The 26,428-nt window shown below is 40.7% G+C and overlaps 1 protein-coding gene across 6 annotated transcripts in view; it reads left to right on the forward strand.

Moving 5' to 3' along the window:
- Positions 1-26,428, forward strand: part of WDR19 (WD repeat domain 19) — a 106,046-nt gene that overhangs the window by 4,704 nt on the left and 74,914 nt on the right. For 5 of the 6 annotated variants that reach the window (XR_004671025.3, XM_003832181.6, XM_034958443.3 and 2 more), the window contains exons 4-9: positions 2,665-2,790; positions 10,064-10,179; positions 15,012-15,127; positions 19,177-19,257; positions 20,689-20,801; positions 21,098-21,271. Coding sequence is in view for 5 of the 6 variants with exons in the window: in XM_003832181.6 (XP_003832229.5) it covers positions 2,665-2,790; positions 10,064-10,179; positions 15,012-15,127; positions 19,177-19,257; positions 20,689-20,801; positions 21,098-21,271 (726 nt within the window). In the remaining variant the exon portion in view is untranslated. Of the gene's footprint in view, positions 1-2,661; positions 2,791-10,063; positions 10,180-15,011; positions 15,128-19,176; positions 19,258-20,688; positions 20,802-21,097; positions 21,272-26,428 lie in introns of those variants that run through there. The other variant, XM_034958446.3, reaches the window with a different exon arrangement.

The following is a 26,428-nucleotide window of genomic DNA, read 5'->3' on the forward strand; positions in this document are numbered from 1 at the left end:
TTGTAAAGGGTGAAGGCTTTAACCATTTTCAGGAAATCATTCTACATTATACTAAGCATAATTGAAGCATTTTTAATGATTCAGTGTAATCACTACCTATATTAGTTATTCTACTGATGGTCTCAGTGGTTATTAAGGTGTATAAAGGCTGTGTGTGGTGGCTCATGCCTGTAATCCCAGCACTTTGGGAGGCCGAGGCAGGTGGATCATGAGGTCAGGAGATGGAGACCATCCTGGCTAACACGGTCAAACCTTGTCTCTACTAAAAATACAAAAAAGTAGCTGGGCGTGGTGGCATGCGCCTGTAGTCCCAGCTACTTGGGAGGCTGAGGCAGGAGAATCACTTGAACCCGGAAGGTGGAGGTTGCAGTGAGCCGAGATTGCGCTACTGTACTCCAGCCTGGGTGACAGAACGAGACTCCGTCTCAAAAAAAAAAAAAAAAAAAAAAAAAGATGTATAGAGTCCCTCACCTAAACTGACTTATGCTGCTGTGCTTTTAAAATTCATGTTTCTTTCTGTAGTTTATTGACCATTTTTGAAAATTAGGTTTTACTTCTCTCGGTGTCTAACAGCCTTTCCTACTTCCTGCCCTGCCCCACCCACCTAATGCTATCATTTTGGCATTTTCCATTAACTCTCTTAATTGTGGCTTCTGGTTTCTATATTCCTGGAAACAGATCAAAGAAGCTATAATTATATGTGAAATGAAAGAAGGCACTCAGTAAAAATTGTCTTGGAGTAAATTGCGTGAGCTTTATTGTGTGATCTCTGTGACATCTGTTTCTGTTACATAATGGTCTCATTTCTTCTGGATTGTTTTGCTGTATTCATAATAGTGGAATTTGACTGACAGAGGATCTCCAGATAAGGAAAATGCTGTTAAATACACAATCTTTAATTAGCAGATGATTTTGTCAATAATTTGAAAGCTTCCCTCTTCCATACTCCCCAAATCTCTGAATATACTTTAGAAAATGAAGATCCTAAAACATATTTCAACATTTTGAGAAATAAAATAATTGAAGTAATTCCCAACTGTCTTAAATATAAATCAAAGTATGGGTTATTTAATACCCAAGAATGAAAAATAACATCAGAGAAGAAAAGGTAAATATTTTTATTAAGGGTTTAAGAAATTGTAAAGTTTTTTATAATACACATTTGGTTATTTAATACCAAGATGAAAAATATATGTAATACCAAGATGAAAAATATTTAATACCAAGATGAAAAATATATTTAATACCAAGATGAAAAATAACATCAGATAAGAAAAGGTAAATATTTTTATTAAGGATTTAAGAAATTGTAAAGTTTTTTATAATATACATTTTGGAATAATAGCAAGAATCATGTTAAATAGACCATTTCCTGTTTATAACTATGTTGTTACCTTAATCAAATTACTCTCGTTATTTTCCATCAAGATATAAAATGAAAATAATGACCAGGCACAGGGGCTCACACCTGTAATCCCAGTACTTTAGGAGACTGAGGCAGAGGATCGCTTAAGCCCTGGAATTCGAGGTTATAGTGAACTATAATCATTTGAGCCCAGGAGTGTGAGGTTATAGCCAAGTATAATCGCACCACTGCACTCCAGCCTGGGTGGCAGAGCCAGACCTTGTCTCAAAAAAAAAAAAAAAAAAAGAAAGAAAGAAAAGAAAATAACATTTCTTATTCACCACTTTAGAATTCTATCTTTCCCTTTTTTACAATCCTATATCTACCCAATCACTCAATTTATCTAGCTATAACTTTGCTGCTTTTCTTTTTTTGAAACAGGGTCTCTCTGTGTCTCCCAAGCTGGAGTACAGTGACACAAACATGGCTCACTGCAGCCTTTACCTCCCGGGCTCAAGTAATCTTCCCACTTCAGCCTCCTGAGTAGCTGAGTAGCATGTGCATGCCACCACGCCCAGCTCATTTTTTTTTCTTTTTTTTTTGGTAGAGATGGGACCTTGCCATGTTGCTCAGGCTGGAGTGCAGTGGCGCGATCTTGGCTTACTGCAACCTCTGCCTCCCAGGTTCAAGCGATTCTCCTGCCTCAGCCTCCCAAGTAGCTGGGATTACAGGCATGCACCACCATGCCCAGCTAATTTTTGTATTTTTTAGTAGAGACGGGGTTTCTCCATGTTGGTCAAGCTGGTCCCGAACTCCTGACCTCAGATGATCCGCTTGCCTCGGCCTCCCAAAGTGCTGGGATTACAGGTGTAAGCCACTGCGCCAGACACTTTGTTTCTTATCAATACCTTCTTGTCCTCTCTGTCAATCTAAAATAATCTTTCAAAAGTTGATCATACAAATTATGTCTCGATTCCAGATGTGATTCATTTGTAAAGGTGCATGGTGAGTTTGTTTTATCAAAAGGCAGGGTTCTTTATAGGATTGAAGAAAATCTGCTAACTTAAGTATGATTATATTTAATGTAGTATATGAAAATGGTATTAAAAGTAAAATTTTAAATTTTACCATCCCCTCAACCACAGCAAAAAATTGAAGTTAACATTACCCATGCAGTGAATAATGAGTTGTATTTCTCACTTTAGAGAGTTTATTATCTGTTCAAAATAGATTGAATAATCTTGTTATAGACAAAAATCACAAATAGTAATTTTACTTTAAAAAACTGTATAGTGATATTTTGCTCTCTTTTTTAAAAGTAACTGTGTTGCCATGGATTGGGATAAAGATGGAGATGTCCTAGCAGTGATTGCTGAGAAATCTAGCTGCATTTATCTTTGGGATGCCAACACAAATAAGACCAGCCAGTTAGACAATGGCATGAGGTAAGATAACTTTTTAATTTTTTAAAGCTTCACTTAGAAACATGAATATTTGTAGGTTTGGTGCTAACAATTCTTTACTACTTTCATTTTAAAGATTCCTCAATGAGTTATTTTCATAGAAAAGGATTATTTTTATTATTGTTACCCAATTAGAATGAAATTGTTATAACTGTGAAATATAAATAGCTTCTTAAAAAGTTGCTTTCAGTGGAACAGACTAAGAAGTGCAGAGATGAGACAAAATATATATGGGAAAATCCAGAGATGGGCTTGACCATAGGCATGGCTGGATCTAGGAGTTATAATGGTGCAATCAAGACTTTTTCTCCATCTCTCAGCTCCTCTTTTCTCTATATTGACTTTATTCTAAATCAGATTCTCACCCACGACTACTGGTAGCTATCAGTATGTATCATTCTTCACAGCAAGTCATGCCAGAGAAAAGAGCATGTGCCTTGACATCACCAGAGCCCATTCAGTTCCTCAGCAGGTCTCTGAGTGGAGTAGGCAGGGCCATGGATTGGTACTCCCACCAAGTGAAAGGAAGAGCAAAGGGCAGGGCAGTTCCCAAATGGAAAAAAATCTTGGGCAGACAGAATAAATGACAGATATCTGCTAAAAGAGAAACCAGTTTCCAATATGGAAAAGAAAAACTTGTCAGCATTTCCAACTAAAACTTTGCCATTTTGACCTTGGACAAATTGCTTAACCCCTCTCCAAGCCTCAATTTCTTCATCTGTATGACATGGGTATAACATGCTTCATGGCTTCATGTACCCCTCATGTGGGGAGGAAGAGATCATATACACGCTATGAGACCAGACTGTAAGTTTTCAAGTTATTTACTAAGGAATAACTGAACCCAGAGAAAGCAAGGCAGTCATGTAGCGCAGGATCAGATACAACCTAGTGAGTGCAGTGCCTTTGACCCTCCAAAGTGACTGTTGAGGCAAGTAGCTGCAGAAGATACTGTCTACCAATGTAAAGTCTTCCTGAGTCTAAGAACCTTCATTTCTTGCTCTGTCCTCTTACACTTTGGGTTTACATCACTTTTCAGAAAGATTTTATATACTCTCTGTGCTTCCATTCAAGGGAAAGTTTAATAAACTTCAAGTACTGGTTCTTGAGCCAAATTCAGCAACAGTAAGGCCATGTTCTCACTCAGAGCAAAGTGCATAATTAATCCCCTGGTGTTTCTAACTGGTCTATCTCTGCCTCCAGCTCTCTGTCTTCCCACAGTGTCTGTTTCTCCACATCATCTCAGGATTGTTGTGATGTTTAAATATATGTCATGGCCAGGCATAAAATTAAGACCCAAGTAAATGGTAGATGTTATCGTAATTGTCATTAAAATAAAATTAAGGTTGCTTTACTGTTGATGTTTATATTTAATGTCTAAAGGACTTTTGTATATACAAAAGCATACCCACTGTTTGTTCTTTATTCAAAGGTCAATCTGTTACACTAGCTAGTTATTAAACAAAACTTGGAATATCAATTTTTCTTAAGTATTTTTATTTAAGAAGGTCCTGTTGTACATGACCACCTTGCTTCCTCTGGGTTGTTATTCCTTAGTAAATAAATGCTTTTAAGCAATTTAGGTTTTATAAAATTTATCTGAAGTGAGTCTTTTGAGCACTTCAAACACCTGAAATAGTACCCAAAACCTATCCAAATGTAATTATCACAAAACTTACTGTGGTGCCACTTAACTAAAAATATATTAATTCAATGAGCTGAATTCATTTATTTTTGCTATGTATGCATTTATACTCTTTTAGAATTATAGCGGTATTTACTCTGCTCCTGCCTAGGCCTAACAGAAGTAGTCATTTAATTATGTAACTGGGATATAGCCATTTCTTTCCAGAGAAAACCCTATACGTAACATCTGCTTCATCAACCAGTTCATTCTTGGATGGATCACAGAACATGGTTGCTTCTCCCAAGGCAATTTGGACCTGAGTACTAGGTATCCTACTCAGTGTCTTTTTAAATTGACCTTGAGTTGTCGTATTAGTAAAATTCTTTTAAGCCCATGCCTTATACATAGGTTGCAATTTTTTGTAACCTGTACATTTCCTTAGCATGATATATTCTTTAAATTTTGCTTGGCCAGAGATACATGTAATTGTTATATGTTGTCCTGATCCAATGGCATTATTGGAAATTTACATATGCTTTAGTATCATATTGTAATTTGCAAGGGTTTCTACAGGCCTTATATCCTAAGAGAATAGGGATGGAGTCTGTTCAGTTAGCTCTTCTTTTGAGAACATTTGATTACTTGATCTTCTTAGAACACATTATTTAACACTTTCTTTCTAGTTGGTTGTTGAGTAACTGTCAGTGCTGATAAACTATTGAATGGACTAATGTTATATTTATCTTATTATATATGATCACTGTTGCTGATCAGATCTTGTTCTTGTTATACAGTTTTCTCTGATACTATTTTTAGCTCATGCAAAATTATTTTTATTCATATTTTCTTTGAAGGAGTCTCCAAGACAGGATTAACTGTGTAAGAGATTTCTTACAGGAAATGCCTATGAGGGAACATAGAGAGGTTAGAAGAGATTGGAAGAGCTGTTAGACCTCAGTGCATGTCTGACCCTTATAAATGAGAGAGGGAAAGAAGTAAGGTTGGGAAGAAGTGTCTTAAATTGTAGCACAGTTGTTTTTTGTTTGTTTGTTTGTTTGTTTGGAACGGAGTCTCCCTCTTTTGCCCAGGCTGGAGTGCAGTGGCATGATCTTGGCTCACTGCAACCTCCACCTCCCGGGTCAAAGCGATTCTCCTGCCTCAGCCTCCCAAGTAGCTCGGTGCCCACCACCACGCCCAGCTAAATTTTGTATTTTTAGTAGAGATGGGGTTCCACCATCTTGGCCAGGCTGGTGTCGAACTCCTGACCTCAGATGATCTGCCCACCTGAGCCTCCCAAAGTGCTGGGATTATAGGCGTGAGCCACCGTGCCCAGCCCATTAAATTGTAGCACAGTTCTAATTAAGAAAGTTCAGCTAGGTCTGTGGGGAGTCTTTGGGCAAAAGTTACCTGTCAAAGGAGTTTTGCCCAGGAATGGGCCCAGCAGTTATCCCTCCCTCACTCAGTCATTGTCTGGGAGCAGCCCATGAGAAAGCACAGCCCAGCTCATTGAGGTGATGGATTCCAAAGCCTAGCAGCTGGGGCTCATGGGCAGTTACACTTTCTGCAAACAGAGGGAAATCTGAGAGGCACATTATTGCGGCTACGGCATCTTTTTTTTTTTTTTTTTTAATTTTAATATCTTTTTTTTTATTTTTTTTATTTTATTTTATTTTTTTATTTTTTAATGATCATTCTTGGGTGTTTCTCGCAGAGGGGGATTTGTCAGGGTCACAGGACAATAGTGGAGGGAAGGTCAGCAGATAAACAAGTGAACAAAGTTCTCTGGTTTTCCTAGGCAGAGGACCCTGCGGCCTTCCGCAGTGTTTGTGTCCCTGGGTACTTGAGATTAGGGAGTGGTGATGACTCTTAACGAACATGCTGCCTTCAAGCATCTGTTTAACAAAGCACATCTTGCACCGCCCTTAATCCATTCAACCCTGAGTGGATACAGCACATGTTTCAGAGAGCACAGGGTTGGGGGTAAGGTCACAGATCAACAGGATCCCAAGGCAGAAGAATTTTTCTTAGTACAGAACAAAATGAAAAGTCTCCCATGTCTACCTCTTTCTACACAGACACGGCAACCATCCGATTTCTCAATCTTTTCCCCACCTTTCCCCCCCTTTCTATTCCACAAAACCGCCATTGTCTTCATGGCCCGTTCTCAATGAGCTGTTGAGTACACCTCCCAGATGGAGTGGTGGCCGGGCAGAGGAGCTCCTCACTTCCCAGTAGGGGCGGCCGGGCAGAAGCGCCCCTCACCTCCCGGACGGGGCGGCTGGCCGGGCGGGGGGCTGACCCCCCACCTCCCTCCCGGACAGGGCGGCTGGCCAGGCAGAGGGGCTCCTCACTTCCCAGTAGGGGCGGACGGGCAGAGGCGCCCCTCACCTCCCCGACGGGGCGGCTGGCCCGGCGGGGGGCTGACCCCCCCACCTCCCTCCCGGACGGGGCGGCTGGCCGGGCAGAGGGGCTCCTCACTTCCCGGTAGGGGCGGCCGGGCAGAGGCGCCCCCTCACCTCCCGGACAGGGCGGCTGGCCGGGCGGGGGGCTGATCCCCCTACCTCCCTCCCGGACGGGGCGGCTGGCCAGGCGGGGGACCGACCCCCCCACCTCCCTCCCGGACGGGGCGGCGGGCCGGGCAGGGGGCCGACCCCCCCACCTCCCTCCCGGACGGGGCGGCTGGCCGGGCGGGGGGCTGACCCCCCCACCTCCCTCCCGGACGGGGCGGCTGGCCGGGCGGGGGGCTGACCCCCCCACCTCCCTCCCAGACAGAGCGGCTGGCCGGGCAGAGGGGCTCCTCACTTCCCAGTAGGAGCGGCCGGGCAGAGGCACCCCCCACCTCCCGGACAGGGTGGCTGGCCGGGCGGGGGGCTGACCCCCCCACCTCCCTCCCGGACAGGGCGGCTGGCCAGGCGGGGGGCTGATCCCCCCACCTCCCTCCCGGACAGGGCGGCTGGCCAGGTGGGGGGCTGACCCCCCCACCTCCCTCCCAGATGGGGTGGCTGGCCGGGCGGGGGGCTGACCCCCCCACCTCCCTCCCAGACGGGGCGGCTGGCCGGGCCGAGGGGCTCCTCACTTCCCAGTAGGGGCGGCCAGGCAGAGGCACCCCTCACCTCCCGGACGGGGCGGCTGGCCAGGCGGGGGGCTGACCCCCCCACCTCCCTCCCGGACGGGGCGGCTGGCCGGGCAGAGGGGCTCCTCACTTCCCGGTAGGGGCGGCCGGGCAGAGGTGCCCCTCACCTCCCGGACGGGGCGGCTGGCCGGGAGGGGGCTGACCCCCCCACCTCCCTCCCGGACGAGGAGGGAGGACGCTCCTCACTTCTCAGACGGGGTGGCTGCCGGGCGGAGGGGCTCCTCACTTCTCAGACGGGGCGGTTGCCAGGCAGAGGGTCTCCTCACTTCTCAGACGGGGCGGCCGGGCAGAGACGCTCCTCACATCCCGGACGGGGCGGCAGGGCAGAGGTGCTCCCCACATCTCAGACGATGGGCGGCCGGGCAGTGATGCTCCTCACTTCCCAGATGTGATGGCAGCCGGGAAGAGGCGCTCCTCACTTCCTAGATGGGATGGCGGCCGGGCAGAGACGCTCCTCACTTTCCAGACTGGGCAGCCAGGCAGAGGGGCTCCTCACATCCCAGATGATGGGTGGTCAGGCGGAGACGCTCCTCACTTCCCAGACGGGGTGGCTGCCAGGCAGAGGCTGCAATCTCGGCACTTAGGGAGGCCAAGGCAGGCGGCTGGGAGGTGGTTGTAGCGAGCCGAGATCACGCCACTGCACTCCAGCCTGGGCACCATTGAGCACTGAGTTAACGAGACTCCGTCTGCAATCCCGGCACCTCGGGAGGCCGAGGCTGGCAGATCACTCGCGGTTAGGAGCTGGAGACCAGCCCGGCCGACACATCGAAACCCCGTCTCCACCAAAAAAATACGAAAACCAGTCAGGCGTGGCGGCGCGCGCCTGCAATCGCAGGCACTCGGCAGGCTGAGGCAGGAGAATCGGGCAGGGAGGTTGCAGTGAGCTGAGATGGCAGCAGTACCGTCCAGCTTCGGCTCAGCATCAGAGGGAGACCGTGGAAAGAGGGGAGAGGGAGAGGGAGAGGGAGAGGGAGAGCGGCATCTATTTTAAAAAAGGAAAAAAAGATTAAAATGCGTATTTATCTTTTGTAAAATAGATACTTAATAGAAGAACCTAGCAGCCTGGTATGTTACTACTCCCTTACTTGCTAAACTTAATTTTTTTCTTTTCTTTTTTTTTTTTTTTTCTTTTTTTTTGAGACAGAGTCTCACTGTGTCGCCCAGGTTGGAGTGCAGTGGCGCAATCTTGGCTCACTGCAACCTCCGCCTCCCGGGTTCAAGCGATTCTTCTGCCTAAGCCTCCTGAGTAGCTGGGACTACAGGTGCATGCCACCTCACCCAGCTAATTTTTGTATTTTTAGTAGAGACGGGTTCACCATAATGGCCAGGCTGGTCTCGAACTCCTGATCTTGTGATCTGTCCACCTCGGCCTCCCAAAGTGCTGGGGTTACAGGCGTGAGTCACCATGCCCAGCCTAAAATTAATTTTTTAACTAAGCATTTTATTATATGCTTCTATTATTACAACTAATTTTTCCACATATTTTAAATTATTTTTTCTCTTTCAAGTAACATCGTGATTTTACGACCTTTCACAAACTCAACTTGTATCAAATAAGTATGTAATTTTTAATCCTCAAATTCTCCTAATTTAGCCAGAGGAAACCTCTTTAAACTTACTCTTTTGTCCTTTTATCACTGCCCTCAACATTCTTGGAAGCAGTGCTGCTTTCTGAAAACCATACCATGGTCTGTCAGCGGTGCTCAAAGTTTAGCTGCATCAGAATCCCCTGGAGGGCTTATGAAAACACAGGTAGCTGGGTGCCACTTTCAGAGTTGCTCGGTCAGTATGTCTGGGCTGGGATCTGAGAACTGGCATTTCTCACAAGTTCCCAGATGATGCTGCTGGTTCTGATTTCAAATTTTGAGAACCACTGTTCTTGACTCATTGTGATTTCTTTTCTCAATATATGGAAAGAGGTACTCTCCAAGAAGTTCTGCTTCCCCTTAGTAGGGAATTGTATAACACTTCAACCTCATGAATCGTAGAATGCATGTCAGAACTGGTGGTGGGCAAAAGTGTTTTCTACCTGCTTTTGAGCTACTCTTAATAGTGATGGAGCTGGAAAAGATATATCATTTTTAAAGTCACGAATTCCCAAGATTTTTACCATTTAATATGTTATTGGGTGCCACTTTTTTAAAGTATGAGGTTTCATCATCCATTAATATTTTTGTAATCACATTTAGAGCTAAAACTATCATTAATAGACAAATTAATAAATATCATAGGTCATCTCATGAATTTTGAGGTTCCATTATAACTGAAGTCTACATTCATTATACTTTTGTATTTTGAGTCTAACTGACCCTAAGGTCATTCTGTAGCATCTCCAAAATATCTTTAGCATTTAGTCTTTGTCCTAAAGCATTAAGTTGTATTTTGTACTTTGGCTTCTAAGTAGATGTTAAAATTATCCAAGGAGTACTTTTTTAAAGGACTGTTTAGAGGTTATGATCGTGAATTGTTTAGTAATTTATATCTTAATGTTACAGGGATCAAATGTCTTTCCTTCTTTGGTCAAAAGTTGGAAGTTTCCTGGCTGTTGGAACTGTTAAAGGAAATTTGCTTATTTATAATCATCAGACATCTCGAAAGATTCCTGTCCTTGGTAGGTGATAGCTGGAAACACTGCTAAATATTTGAGATGCTCTACCTCAATGTAAATTCTGCCGCCTCAGGTTTCCCTGATCTTGCAATGGAAATTTTGCAGTACAAACCCCCTCCCCATGTCCCCCCGCAAGTCTTACGTTTAGCTAAACATGAAGATCCCTGTTCACTGCTTACTAAGAACTTGCCAGGGTACATAGAATAGATTGAGTTAAAGTCAGGCTGTGCCTTTCGCATCAGGACATTAACAGCATGGCTTCCATTTGTCCTTTCCCACCCAGACTGTACCTCTGGACGAGGAATAGCTCATACACATATGAACACATTTTGATAATATGTGCTATTTTTGTTATTAATTTTAGTTAATTTAGTTGCATTATAATATGTGGTAATTTTAGTCCACATAGTAGGTAGATTAAAACATTTACTGCTTGGGTCCGTGGTGGCTCACGCCTGTAATCCCAGCACTTTGGGAGGCCAAGGTGGGTGGATCACAAGGTCAGGAGTTCAAGACCAGCCTGGCCAAGATAGTGAAACCCCATCTCTACTAAAAATACAAAAAATTAGCCAGGCGCAGTGGCAGCCGCCTGTAATCCCAGCTACTCGGGAGGCTGAGGCAGGAGAATCACTTGAACTTGGAGGGTGGATGTTGCAGTAAGCAGAGATCGCGCCACTGCACTGCAGCCTGGGTGACAGAGTGAGACTTCATCTCAAAAAAAAAAAAAAAAAAAAAAAAACATTTACTGCTTGGATAGAAGCAAGATTTCTAATTCTGACCCCTCACCTTCTCCAAATCCTAGTTAAATCTAGATGTGGGCTATGAGTTCCATTTGCCTCAGGATATGCAGCCAGAGGGTGTTTTTATGTCCCTCCTTGTTTGACCTTCTTGTTTTGGCTCTTTGATTCCCCCAACCTGTGGTCACTTGGCATCTGCCCTCTGAATAGCCAAGAAGAAACATCTAGTCAATTATTGTAACATCATTGTGATGAATGGTAGAACCTAGTGGGCTTAATTGCATCCAGGTGGCCAGGAAAAGTATAACGTACTGCTAATAAAGGAATTACACTCTGGAGATCATGGCACCCACAGATACTTGAGAAAGTGCCCTTCCATTCAAGACGATCATTTCAAATTATTTTTACATATATGTATCTCTTTAATGTTAACATTAATTTTGGGTGCTATAGCTAAACATTAATGTCATTGAACTATTTGAAAAGTTAAACTAAATTTTTTTAAGTTACAAATATCAACTTTAAATTAGTTTGTCTATTAACTGTTATTATTGGTGTTAAGACTAACTTGATTTCTGAGCACTGGAAGCAAAAGGGCTTTGAGGTATATAAGGAGGAGGAGGAAGAAGAGATTTTCTTCTCCCTTTCTTGGGTATAGAAAGATGTCTTTGGCATCTTCCTACTTGTCATTGTATAGTCTTTTCCCCTTCCTAATGCCTATTTCTTTGGACACCCAGTTCCATTTAACACCCAAGTCCCTTAATCTATGATCAGCAAAATCTCTGTAGCCCCAGTCTCTTCTCTGAATATTTCCTTCACTTTTGTGTTCTGGTCTCCTGATATGAAATATTGTCTATATCCTGAAAACTCCCAAATTTATATATTTTCCACACTGTAGACTCATACCTCCAACGCTTACTCAACATCTTCAGTGAGGTGTCTAGTATACACTTCAAATTTAGTATCTCCAAAACCTTCTTGACTCACAGCTTTTCCTTCCACCATTGTTGACATTCCATTCTTCCAAATCATTAGGCCAATGTTTAGGGCCATCCTTGACTCTTTTCTTTCTCATACTCTCCATAACTAATTTGTCAGAAAATCTTACAGACTCAACCTCCAAATATCTCCAGAATCCAGCCGGTCTCACCATCTCTACTGCTGCCACCATGGTGTGGTCTCAGACATTTTCTACCTTAATTTCTGCAGTCTCCTCTTTACTGGCCTCTCCATTTCAACTGTTGCCCCACTCTAGAATCTTCTCAACCCAGAGGCCAGAATGAGCCCTCTGCTCAGAACTCTTCAATGGTTTCTGTCTCACCCAGGATAAAAGCAAAAGGCCTTAAAATGGCCAGAACAAATTTTCCATAATCTGGCCTTCGCAACCTCTCTGACCTCATCTCATGTTCTTCCCTCCTCATTTTTCTGCTCCAACCACATTGTCCTTGCTGAGCCTCTAACACACTAGGCAAACTCCTGCCTCGGGGTCTACTCACTTAAACCATTCATTTAATACCTGCTTTCTGCATAGGTACTGTATTAGATTCTATGAGGGTACGAAGAATAAAATGAATGTGGTCTCTGCTCTCAGTAACAGCTAAAATAGCTGACACTGTGATAGCATTTCATATGTACCTTGCACTTTGGTCAGTGCTTTAATTCAATTGATCCTCAACCCTATGAGAGGTCCTACTATTATTCCCAATTTATGGATGAAGTGAGTAAGGAATAGAAAGGTTGGCTGGGCATGGTGGCTCATCCCTGTAATTCCAGCATTTTGGAAGGCCGAGGCAGGCGGGTCACTTGAGGTCAGGAGTTCGAAACCAGCCTGGCCAACATGGTGAAACCCCGTCTCTACAAAAAATACAAAAAAATTAACCAGGTGTGGTAGTGGGCTCTTGTAATCCCAGCTACTTGGGAGGCTGAGGCAGGAGAATTGCTTGAACCGAGGAGGCAGAAGCTGCAGTGAGCTGAGAAGATTACACCACTGCACTCCAGCCTGGGAAACAGAGCAAGACTCTATCTCAAAAAAAAAAAAAAAAGAGAGAAAGAAAATGAAAAGAAAAGGTTAAGTAACTTACGCAAGGTTTTTTCAGTAAGTAGTGGAGCTAAGATTCAAAGCTAGGCAGTCTGGCTCCAGAATCTATACACTTAACTATTCTTCTCATTAGTAGAATTACCCTTGGGACTCTTGAGGATTTATCTATCCCAAGACCTTCAGAAATACCCATAGTGTCAAGCGTGTGATTTCCCTGAAAAAAAAAAAAATTTAGTTTTTGCACTGACTGGAAAGCTCAATGAAAAAGCTTCCCAATAGTTAGTGGCTATCTGATATTACTCATTAGCATAGTTACACAGTTCTTAACACACATCTTACTGAGGTGCATTCAAACAGGTACATCAGTATTATCATAAATTATTATATATCTTTTAGTTGTTACTGTTTTTGTTTTTCTGAGAGATAAGGTCTTGCTCTGTCACCCAGGCCAGAGTGCAGTGGTGAGATTACGGCGCACTGCAGCCTCAATCTCCCAGGCTCAAGGGATCCTCCCACCTCAGCTTCCCGAGTAGCTGGGACTACAGGTGTGTACACCAGACTTGGCTAATTTTTTTTCTTTAATTTTTGTAGAGATGAAGTCTCACTATGTTGCCTAGGCTGGTCTTGAACTCCTGGGCTCATGCAATCCTCCCACCTCAGCTTCCCAAAGTGCTGGGATTATAGGCATGAGCCACTGTGCCTGGCCTCTTTTAGTTATAGCTGAACAGTTAAACTGCAAATGTTAAATCTGCTTATGTCAAAGGTATACCACACCATGAAGCTGAATATAAGTAAAGTTAACTTCACTGCTCTGGAATTTACTTCTCTTAAGACATTAACGGCCGGGAGTGGTGGCTCACGCCTGTAATCCCAGCACTCTGGGAGGCCGAGGCAGGCGGATCACCAGGTCAGGAGATCGAGACTATCCTGGCTAACGTGGTGAAACCCCGTCTCTACTAAAAATACAAAAAAAAATTAGCCGGGCATGGTGGCGGATGCCTGTAGTCCCCGCTACTGGGGAGGCTGAGGCAGGAGAATGGCATGAACCCAGGAGGTGGAGCTTGCAGTGAGCCAAGATCGCGCCGCTGCACTCCAGCCTGGGCGACAGAGCGAGACTCCGTCTCAAAAAAAAAAAAAAAAAAAAGACATTAACTTTGGAGCCAGGCACGGTGACTCGCGCCTGTAATCCCAGGACTCTGGGAGGCCAAGACGGGTGCGTCGCTTGAGCTCAGGAGTTGGAGACCAACTTGAGCAACAAAGTGAAACCACATCTCTACAAAAAATACAAAAATGGCCAGGTGCGGTGGCTCACGCCTGTAATCCCACCACTTTGGGAGGCCAAGGCAGGTGGATCACCTGAGGTCAGGAGTTCAAGACTAGCCTGGCCAACATGGTGAAACCCTGTCTCTACTAAAAATATAAAAATTAGTTGGGTGTGGTGGCTCGCCTGTAGTCACAGCTACTTGGGAGGCTGAGGCGGAAGAATTGCTTGAACCTGGGAGGCAAAGGTTGCAATGAGCCAAGATCACGCCACTGTACTCCAGCCTGGGCAAGAGAGTGAGACTCTGTCTCAAAAAAAAAAAGAAAGAAAAAAAAAGAATTAGCTGTGTGTGGTGGCATGTGCCTATAGTCCCAGCTACTTAGGACCTGAGTTGGGAGGATGGCTTGAGCCTGGGAAGCAGAGGTTGCAGTGAGCTGAGATCACACCACTGCACTCTAGCCTGGATGACAGAGCCAGAATCTGTCTCAAAAAAGAAAAAAAGACATTATCTTTGCAGGTTTGGTTATATGATAAACGAAGAAATCTTGTCAAGGAGCAGAATATCTTTTTACATTAGGGCTTATATCCAGATAAAAATTTGGAAAACAGTAATGCCTTTATATGCCATTATTTTATACCTTGGTAATAAACTGTTTTAAATAAGGTTGCTTAGACATTAACTGCTTTGATAAAATTCTAAATTCTTGTCTGTTTAATTTCTTGGTATATTCAGATTGGCATCACAGATTTTTTTCTTTGAGAAATCCACATGTCTGTATAAAAATAATCTCTTTTTCAGGAAAACATACTAAGAGAATCACTTGTGGATGTTGGAATGCAGAAAATCTGCTTGCTTTAGGTGGTGAAGATAAAATGATTACAGTTAGTAATCAGGAAGGTGACACGATAAGACAGGTAATACAGTAACGTCTCTTTGGTCTGATATATTCAAGCTTTCCCCCCAAATAAATAGTTTGTCCATCAAACTAATCTATACAATTTTTAAAAATCTATATGTGAGGTATATATGTGTGTGTGTATACACAATAACTTCAAAAACCTTTCTATTTATGTGTCAGAACATTTTTCTTTGATATGAATATGTTATCCAAATATCCTCCTTTGTATATTTCCCTTTGGTATTAACATGGATTATCAGCTCTGTGGTTCTAGTCAGACAGTGTATTTGTGAAATAACTCTTATTTTATATATGTGTATTTATAATACAAATGTTAATAACTGGTAGATCTTGAACTCAGAGTCAAATCTGCCTAATTCTAAAGCCCATACCTTTAACTGATAAATTGCTTCTAAACTAATCCTAATGGAATTTAATTTTAAGATTAAATGTTTCTACTATTCACATTTCTCAAGATTGATTAGCTCTTTCAGAGGCTCCCTCCTTATGGGAATTTGTATCACCAGTAGCTACATAATGTGACCAATGGGAAAATTTCACTTTGGACTCCTGCTTATGATTTAGTATTGCTAGAGCAATATTGACTAACACATTCTTTGAATACCTGCTAGGCACATGGCACTGTGCTATATACTATAGAAAGAATATGAAATATGGCTCTGTATTAGCCAATCTATTGCTGCATAACAAATTAACCATTAATCAAAATGTAGAAGCTTAAAACAACACTTACTATTTCATGGTTTTGTGGATGAGGAATTTAGATGCAGCTTACCTGGGTGTCTCTGCCCTAAAGTCTCTACAAGCCTGCAATCGTGTTGTCAGACAGGGCTGCAGTTTCATGTGAAGGCTCAATAGGGAGAAAAATCTGCCTCCAAGCTCACTTACATGGGTGTTGACAGGGTTCAGTTCCTTACAGATTGTTAGATTCAGGGCTTCAGTTTCTCTCTAGCTATTCACTGGAAGCCTTCCTCACTTCCTTGCCACATGGATCTCTCCATAGAGTGCCTCACAACACAGCAGCTGGCGAGAGAGTGAGAGCAGCCATTCAAGACTGAAGCTGCATCTCTTTATAACCTAATCACAGAATCACTTTTGCCATATTTTGTTCTTTAGAAGTGAACTACAAGGCATAGCCCACAAAAAGTAGGGCAGGGATGGGGACCACACAGGCATAAAACCAGAAAGTGGGGATCATTGTGGGCCATCTTAGAGGCTGCTGATCATAGGGCCCCACTCTTAAGAAGACATTAGTAATATTATAAAACACACATGGCCTTATTGATTAATTGTCACATTTTGTGGTACAAATTACCTGTCCTACAACATTTGGGAGATAGAGGAGATCAATGAAAGTTTGATTGTGAGTCTCTCAAAGATAGAAGGCTATCTGAATCAGTCAGGGTATAGACTAAACTGTTGGGACAGAGAGTCCTAAAACTTTAGGGGCCGGAAGAATATGATAGTATGGGTTGGGGTCGGGGGTTTCCTCTCTCTTTTTCTCATGTAACAGAGAGACAAAGTCACCTACGTACCTCTGCTTCACTAAATTGTACCGAGTCTCAGGTTCCTTCCATCTTATTGCTCTGCCATTTTCTAGAGTATTGTACCCTCATCTGCATGATTGAAGCTAGTGTACCAGGATCACATCTGCATTTCAGCTACAGGGAAAGGACAAAGAGAAGAAATAGAGTGTAAGAAATTTATAAAGGACTTGATCTGCAAGATGCATTTATTATTTCCCTTCATATCATATGACTAGAACCTAGTCATGTGGCCAAATCTACCTGCTCCCAGGAAAGCTGCAATTTTAGTCCAGCTAGATGACTATGTACCTTGCTAAAACTTATTTTAGTAGATAGTGCAAAACATTTACTCATTCAGTACAAGCAGAACAGCAAGGAAAAACTACAGCTTGTTCCTGGGTTGTTCAAGCCTGGACTAACTGAAGATATAGGTTTTGATTGGGCATTTTTAGAAAATAGGGCTGAAGAAGAAAGTCGATTCCTGTATCTGTTTTAATCATTCTATTTTCAATGCCCTTTAGAAATAGAATGGTAGATATGGTATAAATGCTACAGCTCCCCTCTCTTGTGTCCATATCAGACATTACCAATAGATAGTGGATTTTTTTTCCTCCACTGAATCAAAATATGGCCTTAGAATATTTTTTCCATATAGCATTCCAGGAAGTCACTACAATTCAGCCATTATTTACATACAAGATAACTGTTTTTCATTTCTAATCCTTAAGAAGTCTGCTTCCAAAATTAGACATACTACTTAAGCTGTCATGTAGTAAGCAAAATATACATTATAAGTGTTGCTTTGTTTTGTGTTTTTTCTTAATTGTTTTAACTTTGGCATTCTGAAGATCACTATGGTGTTACTTGTATGGATTTATTTTTATTTATCCTGCTCAGGATTTGTCTTGCTTCCTGAATCTGAAGATTGTTATCCTTTGTCAACTCAGGAAAATTCATAGTCATTATCTCTTTGAATATTACTTCTTGCCCTTTCTATTCTGTTTTTCGGGAGCGTCTGTTAGATAGCTGTTGGACCTTCTTATGTCTCTTAATCTCTCCTCTTCATAGTTTTATCTTTTTATCACTCTGCAACCTTTTGGATGATTTCCTCATATTAGTTCACATATTCTTTCTTCAAATTTGTCTAATCATCTGTCTGTACATTGAGTTTTTTTATTTTAATGACTCCTCGTTTTTAGAAAGTACTTTGTAGTTCTTTTAAAAATCCACTTGAAATACATGAATAGACAGTTCACACAAAAATGTATAAAAAATGGCTCTCATATATATGAAAAAAATTTCAAAGTTACTCATAATTAAATAACTACAAATTAAAGCCACACTGAAATACCATTTTTCACCTATCAGGGTGGCAAAATTATATAAAATATGACAACATATTCTGTTGGTGAAACTGTAGATAAAATTAGTATGTCCCTTCTGGAGGAAAATTTGGAAATAGCTAACAAAACTACATCTGTATGTACTTTTTGACCTAACAATACCATTTCTAGGGTTCTACCCTTCAGATACACCTCCTATAATACAAAAGTACATATGCACTTAAAAACTGCCTGAACTTAAAAAATTCTTTTCTCATATTTATGAGTTCTTTTACAGCTTTAGTCATTTTTAAAATATTTATTTTATAATTTCTCTCTCTGATAATTCTATTATTTTTATATCTGCTAACTCCTTCTCTTGATGCATTGTTTCTTTATGAGTTTTGTAATTTTGAATTATGAGCTCATCTTTAGCAAAGTTTATGTGTGGAAATTTTTTAAAACCTTGGTAGAGGTTCTGGGTTAGTTTTTTCCAAAACTGCAGGGATAGTATGAGCCTGGATCCTTCCATATTTTATGTTAATTTCTCATCTTGGGAGCTACCAAACGACCTAACATACACATTTGAACCTCAGACTATAATGAGAATAGGAAGTGAGGTCTTTAATTAAATCCTTTTTCCTTTTTCTTTTTCTTTCTTTCTTTTTTTTTTTTTTTTTTTTTTTGAGACAGGGTCTTGCTCTGAATTGCAGTGGCATGATCATAGCTCACTGCAGCCTCAAGCTCCTGGGCTCAAGCGATCCTCCCACCTCAGCCTCCCAAAGCACTGAGATTACAGATATGAGCCACCGCACCCATCCTTTAATTAAATTATTGAAATGAACTTTGTTTTATCTGACTCAACACTCAGGCCAGAACAAATGGATTTCCTTATTGTCTCCCATAGCTAGCTGCTCTGGATAGCTGCAGCATCAGTTTCTGCACACACTCTGGTTTTAGTGTGATCTTTGCTGATGGTCCCTGTAAATTTCCCTTTTCTTCTTTCAAGCTTATTTATCTATTTAATAAGATATTTTCTGTTTCATCTAGAATTTCTAAATATTTGTGACAATAGGATTTTCAGGTTCTTAGTCCAACATTAGTCAGGAATGAAAACAAGTTATCCATTCTATTAATATTCAGAATGAATTTAAATATTAGGTTTGTTCATAGTGATGATGTTTTTACTCCTTTAGACACAAGTGAGATCAGAGCCTAGCAACATGCAGTTTTTCTTGATGAAGATGGATGACCGAACCTCTGCTGCTGAAAGCATGGTAAGAATTCTAATCAAATCCATGTGCAAATCATTTGGGTAATTTTGTGGAATGTATAATTTACTTTTCTTGGATGACTAAAATAGTGATAAATAAATTAGGTCCATTGACTGTATTTTAAGCCAAGGTAGAGCTAGGTCTTTTAGTCCCTAAAAGTTGTTATAATTGCTACTGACTACCTGGCATTACAGCAAATGAGGACAGCTTTCTGTTACAATTGGTATTGCTCTTTTCATTCTTGTGATAGCAAAAACATTAGGGGTACCTTGCAGAACAGAAGTATTAATTCATATATTATTTTTAAAATTTTTACTCTATGAGATGTGGTTAGCAGACCTCTTGAAGTTGTAGGCTTGTTTTTTTTGTTTGTTTTTTTTTTGAGACAGAGTTTTGCTCTTTTTATCCAGGCTGGAGTGCAGTGGTGCGATCTCAGCTCACCGCAACCTCCGCCTCCTAGGTTCAAGCAATTCTCCTGCCTCAGCCTCCCAAGTAGCTGTGATTACAGGCATGCGCCACGACACCCAGCTAATTTTGTATTTTTAGTAGAGATGGGGTTTCTCCATGTTGGTCAGGCTGGTCTCAAACTCCCGACCTCAGGTGATCCACCTCCCTCGGCCTCCCAAAGTGCTACGATTACAGGCGTGAGCCACCGCACCCGGCCAAAGTTGTAGCTTTTGGTTAATACTTAGATGCATCTTCCCTGCCACATCTTAACCTTCTGAAATCAGGATGATTTTCACAATCAATATGAATATATTTAATAAAGTAGTAGTTCTTTGTTTCCTAAAAACCTATTAAACTGATAGTGACTTACAATTGAGAGCATCTTATAATCAAGGAAATACATGATAATGAGCCCAAATAAGTAATGTACTTTTTTTCTCCCCAACATAATTACATCCTCCACTGGGAATTACACTGAAGAATTTACTTGCATGAGTAGCAAAGAGACACTAGTTTAGCCAACACTGACCTGCAGGTGATGGAACCAATGATGATATAAAAGCCAAGCTGGAGTATCCACAGGAGTGTGGACCTATAATCCCAAATGGCTCAAGAGCAGAACAGCCTCTTAGAGTGGAAGAGTCTTTATAATCTAAATATGAATTCATTTGCAGTGGAACTGTCAGACTTACAATCCTGTAGTGTGCAGTACTCTAATGAAAGGTATAGAAAATTTAAATGGACACTCCACAAAGGAATTATAGTATATTTCAAAGGGTATATTGAAGATGTGTAAAACCAAGGACACTTACCAGTTTATATATTAGTAAATACATTTTTAGTCATATTGTACTAGTTACAGCATTTAGCACATCTAAATTGGGCTTATTATTTTCACAAATTAGGTTCAGCTGTTGGATTTGCTTAATGGTCTTTTCATGAAGTACTAAGTATCTCATTTCACAATCTCCTAATCTTTTCTGGCAGATAAGTGTGGTGCTTGGCAAGAAAACTTTGTTTTTTTTAAATCTGAATGAACCAGATAACCCAGCTGATCTTGAATTTCAGCAGGACTTTGGCAACATTGTCTGCTATAATTGGTATGTCTGCTATAACTGGTATGTACAAAAAGCTCATTACAGAAGGACATCTGTAGGTTTTTCCTTACTAATTGTATTCAATTTTTGTTTGTAACATTCAATTCTATACGTAACATTTTCTGATTCATGGTCTGTGATTTAGTATGCAAAACTACTTAGTATATTATCTGACACAAAGTAGGCCCTTGATAAATTATATTCTATAATTCCTTAATTTTAAGGTACTTGCTAATTTACCATGTTGCCACTGATAGCTAATCTCCTTGTTTACCATATTGTTGCCTTCGTTGCTATAGGTATGGTGATGGCCGCATCATGATTGGTTTTTCATGTGGACATTTTGTGGTCATTTCTACTCATACTGGAGAGCTTGGTCAAGAGATATTTCAGGCTCGTAACCATAAAGATAATCTAACCAGCATTGCAGTATCACAGACTCTTAACAAAGTTGCTACATGTGGAGATAACTGGTAAGTTATTTTCACATATTTTTACGAAAGTTTATATAGTAAATACTTAAGTGAATCAGCCAAACTTTGTTAGCTAATATGAATCTGGCAATCATGTTTACAATTTAAAACGTCTAAGACTACTTTGCTCCTGATTTTAACATTCAGGGCAAAAATATAAAACAAAGTATAGTTGAAAATCAATCTTAAAAATAAAATAGGTAGTTCTGGGTAACATGGAGTAAGCACACTCCACCCCATGTCTCCCACTGAGTACAGCTATAAAACGTGAACAGAATGCATGGAGCAGATATTTAAGGACTCTGAAAAGTAAATAGTAGCAGGCAGATTGGAAAAGAAGACGGAATTTGAAGTGCCAACTAACCAGCGGGGAGTCTCCCACTTGTCCTCTGCTGTCTCACAGCCAGGACTCAAGGAAGTCTGAAACCTAGAAGTAGGCACCAAAGCACAGAGAGAGCTTTAAGGAAACTCTCTGGTTCTGGCTTAAGTTGCAGGAAAGAGAACTTATAATGCTCAAAGGCAATTGGGGAAATCCCCTGGTTTTCTTTTTCTTTTTTTGTTCTTTGTTCTCTAATGCTCCAGCCACCAAGCAGTCTCCCCGTGGCAGTGGCAGCAAGAACAGTGGCACCAAGGACCCACAGGCACCTAAAACTCTGATGGAGGATAATCTTCTCTCCAATTAGAGGCTGTGGCTTCAAGAAGATAGGGCAAACCACTATTGCCTATTTTTCTCTCTGTCCTCCCTTGGTCACAAGTGCTCATACAGTGTGGGAATTATGTGGTAGAACAGAGTAACTAGAGATCAAGCATTAATAGAGGACCAAAATTAGGAGCCCTAGGGACTGGAAAGTACTAGATTGATCAGAGGGAGGAAGGAACTCAGGAAAGCAACCCTGTAAAGATATTTATGAACTCCTGGGTTCATCCTTAAGTGCATATGTATAGACTTATCCTAAACATATACCAAAGACCCTGTGAACTGAACTGAGACATAGATCATAGCCAAGGTCTTATACTAGCCACTGAGTGGGCCATAGAGGGACATATCTGAATACCACTGCAGAGGCGTTGAAAATAGAACTGACATTGAAACCGTCAGCTACAGAAGGCTCCTTGAAACTTGTGGCCTGAACCCAGCCAGGTTGATGGCCTGCTGAAACAAAAATATTAACCTTCTCCATGGGATTTAGATTAGACACAATCTCATAATTTCACAATGTCCAGAATAGAACCCCAAATTACTTGACATATGAAGAATTAGGAGAATTTTAACTCGCTCAGGAAATAACAATAAAAAAACACCAATGCCAAGATTATGCAGATAGCAGATATAGAAATGCTCCAAGAGGTAAGGGCTAATGCTCTTGAAACAAATGGAAAGCTAGAAAGTCTCAGAAAAGAAATAGAACCAATAAAGAACAACCAAATGGAAATTTTAGAACTATAAAATGCAATAAATTTGATAGACTTAGTAGCAAATGGAGAAAATAAAGAGTCAGTGAACTTGAAGAGAGATCATTAGAAAATATCCAATCTGAACATGGAAGAAAAAAATGAAACAAAATTATTTGTCCCAGAGACCTATTAGACAGTAACAAAAGGTCTAGTATTTGTGTCTTCGGAATCCCAAAAATAATGGCTGGAAACTTTATGGCAAAAGACATAAACCTGCATATTGTAGAAGCTCAGCAAGTCCCCAAAAGGATAAACCAGAAGAAATCTAGGGCTATTCACATCATAATCAAACTGTTGAAAAATAAAGACAAAGAAAAAATCTTGAAAGCAGCCAGAGAGCAACATTTTGAATGACAGTGGATTTTCTCACTGTAAAGCATTGAGGCTAGAAGGAAATGCCACAATATTCTTAAAGTGCTAAAATAAAAGCATTGTCAGCTGAAATTCTTTATCCGGTGACAATGTATGTCAGTAAATGAAAGTGAAATAAAAGCATTTTTAGATGAAGGAAAATGAAGAGACTATCTTGCTCTCTAAAAGAACTGCTGAAGGAAGTTCTTCAGATAGAAGAGAACTGAGAACAGAAGGAAATTTGGGACATTAAGAATGAAGGAAGAGCAACAGAAATGGTAAATATCCGGGTAAATATAATAGACATTTTTCTTTTGAGATCTTTAACGTATATGTGATGGTTTAAAACAAAAATTATAATATTGCTCAGTAGGGTGTTTAATGCATGAAAATGCAATATGTAAGACAACTATACTATAAAGGGGAGAGAGGGTAAAAGCTTTTGTATGTGATAAGACTTCTACATTCCACTTGAAATGGCAAAATATTGATTCTAAGTAGACTATGAAAACTTAAATATGTATATTATAATCTAGAGCAACCTCTAAGAAAACTATTCAAAGAAATATACAAAAGCACAATAGATAAATTAAAATGGAATACTAAAAAATGTTCAAATCTAAACAAAGGAAAGAAACAGGAATAAAAACAAATAAAAGACAGAGGGAACAAATAGAAAGCAAATAATAAAGCAGTAGACTTCAATTCAAACATGTCAACCCATTAAATGTAAGTGAAAAACTTATTAGACATAGACTGAGTGGAATTTTTTTTTTTTTTTTTGAGACAGAGTCTCACTCTGTTGCCCAGGCTGGAGTGCAGTGGCATGATCTTGGCTCACTGCAACCTCCGCCTCCCAAGTTCAAGTGATTCTCCTACCTCAGCCTCCCAAGTAGCCGGGATTACAGGTGTGCACCACCATGCCTGGCTAATTTTTGTATTTTTAGTAGAGACGGGGTTGTACCATGTTAGCAGGCTGGTTTCGAACTGACCTCAAGTGATCCACCCGCCTTAGCCTCCCAAAATGGTGGGATTACAGGTGTGAGCCACCACGCCCGGCCTAGAATGTATTTTTAATGACCCTATTAAAAGGGTCATTGTAAGAAATTCACTTCAAATATAATGATATAACCATGTAAAAGGATAGAAAAAGACCATACAAATGCTAACCAGAAGATAGCTACTCTAGCCATCATTTACATTGATATGTTTGAACTTGGCACAGCATTTAACCTTGTATTAGGTATTATAAGTGACCTAAAGATGACTCAAAGTATATGGGAGGATGTGTATAGGTTATATGCAAATACAACATCATTTATATAATGGACTTGAGCATCTGTGGATTTTGGTATCCACAGAGGGATCCTGGAACCCAATCCTCTTGGGATACTGAGGGACAACTGTAATGTATAGAACCAACTAAGCAGAAGGTCAACAAGGATATAAAAGACTAGGTCGGCACTATAAACCAACTAAACCTAACAGAACACTGCACCCAGCAGCAACAAAATTCACATTTTTTTCAAGTGCCTGTGGAACATTCACCACAATAGACTACCCTGGCTCATGAAACAAACCTCAGCAAATTTAAATTGAATCATATAAAATATGTTCTCTGACCATAATGGAATCAAACTAGAAGTCAGTAACAGCAGGAAAACCTGCAAACACTTGGAAATTAAACAACATATTTCTAAATAATTTATGGGTCCTAGAGCCCCAAAGCAATTAAAAAATACATAGAACTGAATGAAAATGAAAATATATCAAAATACGTGGGAGGCAGCTAAAGCAGCATAGAAGAAAATTTATAGCACTAAATGTTTACATTAGGGGGGAAAAGGGCCTCAAATCAGTAATCTAAGTTTCTACCTCAAGACACTGAAAAAAGGAGCAAGATAAACATAAAGCAAAAGGAAGAATATAATAAAAAGAAAATTGTGAAATGGAAAATGAGAAAATTTTAAATATCAGCCTGACCAACATGGAGAAACCCTGTCTCTACTAAAAATACAAAACTAGCCGGGCATGGTGGTGCATGCCTATAATCCCAGCTACTCGGGAGGCTGAGGCAGGAGAATCGCTTGAACCCAGGAGGCAGAGGTTGCGGTGAGCCAAGTTCGCACCATTGCACTCCAGCCTCAGTGACAGAGCGAGACTCTGTCTCAAAAAAAAAAAAAAAAAAAAAAAATTAAACAAGAAGCTGGTTCTTTGAAGAAAATAAAATTGATACGCTTCTAACAAGCCTGACAAAAATAAGAGAATAGACACAACAAATCACCAATATCAAGAATGAAACAGGAGTATCCCTACAGATCTGAAAGCCATTATGAGAATAATAAAGGAATACTACAAACAATTTTACACTCAAAATTTGACAACCTAGAAGAAATGGGACAATTCTTTGAAAACTGCAAACTACCAAAACTCAACCCAAATGAAAACAGATCATCTGGATTAGCCCTATAACTACAATAAAATGGAATTAGTGATTTAAATGCTCCCAAAAAATAAATCTCAAGGCCTGTATGGTTTCATTGAAGAATTCTGCCAAACACTTGAGAAAGGATTAATACCAATTTTTTTTTAAATCTCTTCTAGAAAATAAAGAGTAGAGAACACTTCAACTTATTTTATAAGGCTAGTATTACCTTTATACCAAGACCAAACAAAGACAATGTATTAAAAAAGAAAAATACAGGTCAATATCTCTCATAAACTTGAGCATGAAAATTCTCAACAAAATTTAACAAACTGAATGTAGCAATGTATAAAAAGAATTATACTTCATGACCAAGTATGATTTATTTCAGATACTGAAAATATCAAATGGTTCAATATTTAAAAATCAGTGTAATCTATGTCAGATGCAGTGGCACATGGCTGCTGTAATCCCAGCGCTCTGGGAGGCTGAGCCAGGAGGATCACCTGAAGCTAGGAGTTCGAGACCAGCCTGGGCAATATAGCGAGACCCCATCTCTAAAACAAAATAGCCAGGCATGGCGGCATGTGCCTGTATTCCTAGCTACTCAGGAAGCTGAGGTGGGAGGATTGCTGAGCCAAGGAGTTTGAGGTTGCAGTGAGCTGCGTTGCATCACTGCACCCTAGCCTGAGCAACAGAGCAAGACCCTGTCTCAAAAAGAAAACAAACAAAAAAAAATGTAATCACTCTATCAGAAGCTAAAAAAGACAAACCGTATATATAATCACATCAATTGACACAGAAAAAGCATTGCACAAAGTCCAGCACACCTTCATGATAAAAACTCTCAGCAAGTTAGGAATAGCAGGTAATTACCTCAATTTGATAAAGAACAATATAGGCTGGGCACAGTGGCTCACACCTGT

This window comes from Pan paniscus, chromosome 3 (assembly GCF_029289425.2).
Source record: "Pan paniscus chromosome 3, NHGRI_mPanPan1-v2.0_pri, whole genome shotgun sequence".
Lineage (NCBI taxonomy): Eukaryota > Metazoa > Chordata > Mammalia > Primates > Hominidae > Pan > Pan paniscus.